General features: G+C 42.1%; 1 protein-coding gene across 2 annotated transcripts in view; it reads left to right on the top strand.

Annotated features, from left to right (window-relative positions):
- Nucleotides 1-5,000, top strand: part of LOC137992492 (uncharacterized) — a 12,639-nt gene that overhangs the window by 84 nt on the left and 7,555 nt on the right. For both annotated transcript variants that reach the window (XR_011121705.1, XM_068837854.1), the window contains exon 1: nt 1-1,353. This exon is cut by the window's left edge and continues 84 nt beyond it. Coding sequence is in view for 1 of the 2 variants with exons in the window: in XM_068837854.1 (XP_068693955.1) it covers nt 226-1,353 (1,128 nt within the window). In the remaining variant the exon portion in view is untranslated. The remainder of the gene's footprint in view (nt 1,354-5,000) is intronic.

Genomic DNA, 5,000 nt, shown 5'->3' with positions numbered 1-5,000 from the left:
AACGGTGAAAACGAGCTATAGGGATTGAACCGAACTATTTTATATTGCTCTTGTGTTTTAGACTGAGCACTACGTTTGATTGCGAAATCCGGCCGGATTCTGGATCTTCCGATTTCCAATCGTACACAAAATCTGAATTTTGTCTCAGACTTCACTAATTGCAAATCCATGTCAGGAAGGATAATAGGAACCCTCCCAGTCGCTGTGGGGTGAGACGTGTTAGAAATGAGATTACGGATACTTTTCAAGGTGTTTGCTTTCGTTGTTGTTGCCGCCGTACCGTTAATAACTGTACAAATATGGAAAGTACAGGGTCGTCGAAAGGACATGGAGAAAGTGGTAAGTCGCACGAAACACTCGAAAGTAAACACCCTCGACACGCACAATGATATGCAAGATGGCTTATTGAAGAGCACACCAGCTTTGACAAAACCTGGAAAGTTTTATGTCGCGTTTCACTATTGGGAGCAACTTACGATGGCGACAAATAATCTCATTGCTCTTGCAGCATTAGCCACTTTTAGTGGGGGTCAAGCTGTTGAGCCTTTTATAAGGAACTCAAATTTTCTGGCAAAACTCAAGTTACCGACACTGGCGTCTTACTTCAATTTGACTTTGTTTAATAAAAAGCTGCTCTCCCACGGTTACAACACTCTTGCAAGCTGGAAGACATATCAACATGTTTGCCAAGATCGATTAGATTTGCTGATTTATCTTATTTATGAACCACAAGCAACACGCTTAAGGCAAAAGCGGAACATTTCAAAGCCTTCAGTGATTCCTTGCGCATGGAGTGGTCGTAAACACCAAAAAATATTCGAGGGACGTAGAGTTACTACAACTATTTGCATCGATGTTGGGGTTCTTAAATCGCTCGAGAGATTTCATGACCAAGTTATTAAGGGTAGAACTTGTATCGGCATTGTGGAATGGAGAGGGAATGGCACTAAAGTACGAGCAAACTTTTCATTACCACCAACTATCCAGTTTTGTCTTCATGCGCCGGATGTTTCTTTTTTTAATAACAAACTCTTGGAAATTGCTCATGATTTTGTATCAAAAAAGTTGGGTTCTAACTTTATATCAGTTCATCTGCGCACTGAACAAATTCTTCGTCATAGAGGTCCTATTTCGTTAGTAGTCAAGTGTATCACGGAAATGGTAGCACGGATCCAGCAAGAACGAGATCGTGACCCAAAGAATGGAAACTCTAAGAGAAAAACGTTTGTCGCCGCAGATTTTCTGCAGTTCGGATCTCATTCAGGCGACGTATTGCCCGCACGGAAAAATTCAACCTTGCTCATGACGGTCATAGAAGGGTTACTCGAGAATCCAACATTCTTCGATCCAAAGGTATATCATCTTGTTGACAGGGGCTCCGTTGCTATTGTTGAAATGAATATTCTTGCTTCAGGAAGCCAGATCTTTTCAGTTGGCGGAGGATCTTTTCAACACTGGATAAGAAATTTATTTGCCCAAAAACACAATGATAGTTTTCCGAACGTTCCATGTCAATGTTGTTGATGAGCCTTTGGTAAACTATTTAAGGTCTCGAGTAACAGCTCAAGAACTAGTATAACTAACACTAGAATAATGAGGCAAGGGGGTTTTCCAAGTTTTTTTTTAATTGATGGCCCTCTCTTGTCTCATAATTCATCTTTAAGTGTCGCCGAACCTCTGAAACGAATGTTTAAGAAATATGAAATAACCGTGGTTAACAAGCCATTGAGCTCGCTTCAACATTAGTTCTCGATTCCCACTTGACTCTGTTAGTGACCAGTACTTTTTAGCCCTTCCGGTGAAAACGGGCAGATCATGCACTACAAAGAAAAAAGAACACATGACGAATTTAAACTACCGCGGCCAAAGGGCCCACAATTTCAAATCATGCTTGTAGTCCATGGGCCTAAAAATAGGCTGTTCGATATCAAAAGCTATATTATACATTTTTGAAATCTACAATTCCTTTAATTTATGATTTTCCATGATAGAAGTCTCGGATGAGTAGCTTTTAATATATATCAATTGACAAACTGACGTCACTTAGAGTCACTGTGTATTAAAGAGTTACATGCAAGTGGAATATATACTTCATTATCAAGCATATTTTTCGTATTTTGCTGACATTTTCAAACGTTTTAACCTTGAAAATGCTTGTACAGTAAGATTTGAAGCTTTCTGATGCAATGTTTTATTGTTATTTTTGGTTGTCGTTGCAATGCTTAAGAAATACACTTATTTTGTGGCCGAATGCTTGAAAAAAAATGAAAGAACTAACTTTTTAACTTATATCAACGTCAAAAGTTATAGGGAATGATAGCAGCAAGTGGGTTTTGACAATAACCCTCACCCTAACCCCAGCCCTAACTACAATTTAACCAGCAATATTCTCAAGAGTATAATGGATAAAGTCTTAAGGCCAGCACGTCTAGACACAGATCCAAACAGTGGGACAGCGGCAAAGGAATGGCTTCACTGGAGACGTCGAAAACTTCATGGCCGTCTTGCCACAAAAAGATTTGGATAAACTCGCAGTCCTTTCTAATTTTGTTTCTCCAAGCATTTTCCAACACATCGAAGATTGTACAGATTATGAAATATCAATTGAAACACTTCAGACACTCTTCATCAAACAGAAGAATGAGATCTTTGCACTGACCATCTTTTAGCTACTTGTAAACTAGCTCCAACAGAAACACTAGACGAATATTTGCAAGCCCTGAAAACGCTAAGCAAAGATTGTAACTTCAAAAATGTCATGGCTGCACAATACTGTGAAGAGAGTATTAGAGATGCCTTTATTTCTGGTTTACAGTCAAGTCTGATACGCCAAAGACTTTTGGAAAACAAAACTCTTGACTTAATAACTATGTTTGATCAGGCTAGATCCCTTGAGTCTGCAATGAAGAGTTCTGAGTCGTATGCAGTTCCAAATACACTTGTCAATGCTGCTCTTCCTGCTAAGTCTCCAAAATCTGTCGTTGGCCAAGAAGCGAATACTCTGGCTGCTGCGGCTACCGAAACCGCTTCTCCCAACTGCTATTTCTGCGGCAACAATAGACACCCACATTCGAAGTGTCCTGCAAAGGATGCTACATGTGCTAGGTGCCAGACAAAATGTCACTACGCCAAAGTAAGCCAAGGTAAAGCTGCCTCAAAGGTATCAGCTGCCATGCACTCTCCTGTTATAGCCACCACTCAAAGTTCTGGATTTCTATCGAAATCAACAGCGACAATCAACATTAGAAAATTGCAAGTGAAAGCTCTGTTTGACAGCGGCAGCACTGAGATTTTCAAACACCTACATCTTGTCAAACAGGCTGGTCTGACTGCGCGACCAGCAGGTGGTGCTGTCTCCATGGCTTCTACTGCCCTATCAGCCAATGTTACGTATACAGGGACTTGTACGACCAACCTTGAATACAAAAACCAGAAATACACCAACCTTCATCTTTCAGTACTGGGCTTGGATTTCCAGTCACATCACGAGAGCATCACCTTTCAGTATGGAGGCAGCCAACCCCCGCTATCTGTCTGCGGCTTCAGTACCCTCAATATGGATCCAGCTGAGCCTTTTGCTAATCTAACTGTTGCCCTATTGCAAGCAAATCCGGCCACTACAGTAGGGATGATTTAAAGTTCATCCATGGAGAGGTCGAAAGACTACTCAAGGAGGGGATCATAGAACCAAGCAACTCCCCTTGGAGAGCACAGGTTATTGTGACCAAGGATGAGAATCACAAAAAGAGGCTCGCCATCGAATACTCCCAAACTATCAATCACTTCACACTACTGGATGCCTACCCACTTCCAAGGATAAATGATTTAGTAAATGACATTGCTCAATATCGGGTCTTCAGCACAACAGATCTACGGAGCGCTTACCATCAGGTCCCTGTCAAGGAAGAAGATAAGCAATACACAGCCTTCGAAGCACGTAACAATCTCTATAGTTCACACTTCTCCCATTTGGTGTCACAAATGGGGTCGCTTGTCTTCAACGCGAGATGATGAAGTTCGTTATACAGAACAATCTCAATGCAGTCTTCCCTTACCTTGGCAACATCACTATCTGTGGGAAAAACCAACAAGAGCATGATACAAGCCTTGAGAAATTCCTTGCTGCAGCAACGAAAAAGAACACTTGTTACAACGATTCAAAAAGCGTCTTCTCAACCCACAAAATTGCTATTCTTGGATATGTAATCGAGAAAGACGTTATTCGCTCAGACCCAGGACGACTAAGTCCCCTACCCAACCTTCCGGTGCCTCGTGACTCCAAATCACTCAACAGGTGCCTTGGTTTATTCTCCTATTACTCTCAGTGGATCCCATAGTTTTCCAACTGCATCAAACCACTAACAAGCTGTAAGTCATTCCCTCTGTCACCTGAAGCTGTTACCACATTTGATAGCTTGAAGAAAATAGTACAAGAAGCCTTCGTTACTGCCATCGACGAGACCATACCATTTGAAGTCGAAACCGATCCATCTGATGTAGCACTAGCTGCCACTCTCAGTCAAGATGGTAGGCCTGTCGCTTTCTTCTCACGCTCACTACAGGGTAGCGAGCTTAAGCATGCTGCCATACAAAAGGAAGCTCAAGCTATCATTGAAGCCATCAGACATTGGAGACATTTCCTGAGGGGCCTACACTTCACTCTGAGAACCGACCAAACGTCTGTATCCTACATGTTTGATCAACGCAACCGAGGTAAAATAAAGAGCGACAAAATTATGCGTTGGGGGATTGAACTAGCATGTTATAGCTTTGACATTGTATACCGCCCTGGAAAGGTGAGTGTACTCTCCGACGCACTCTCTCGAGGGCAACCTGTGCTTCTACGCCTCAAGATTCACTGTACAAGCTTCACGAGGCACTCTCCCATCCTGGTGTCACCAGGCTCAACCACTTCTTTCGTACCAAAAACCTACCTTACTCGCTGGATGAGGTTAAACGTATCACAAGTCAGTGTCAAACCTGTGCTGAAACTAAACCTC

This window comes from Montipora foliosa, chromosome 2, assembly GCF_036669935.1.
Source record: "Montipora foliosa isolate CH-2021 chromosome 2, ASM3666993v2, whole genome shotgun sequence".
NCBI classification, from domain to species: Eukaryota; Metazoa; Cnidaria; class Anthozoa; order Scleractinia; family Acroporidae; genus Montipora; species Montipora foliosa.
Note: the sequence above shows the minus strand (reverse complement) of the source record. Positions and strands in the feature narration are given on the sequence as shown.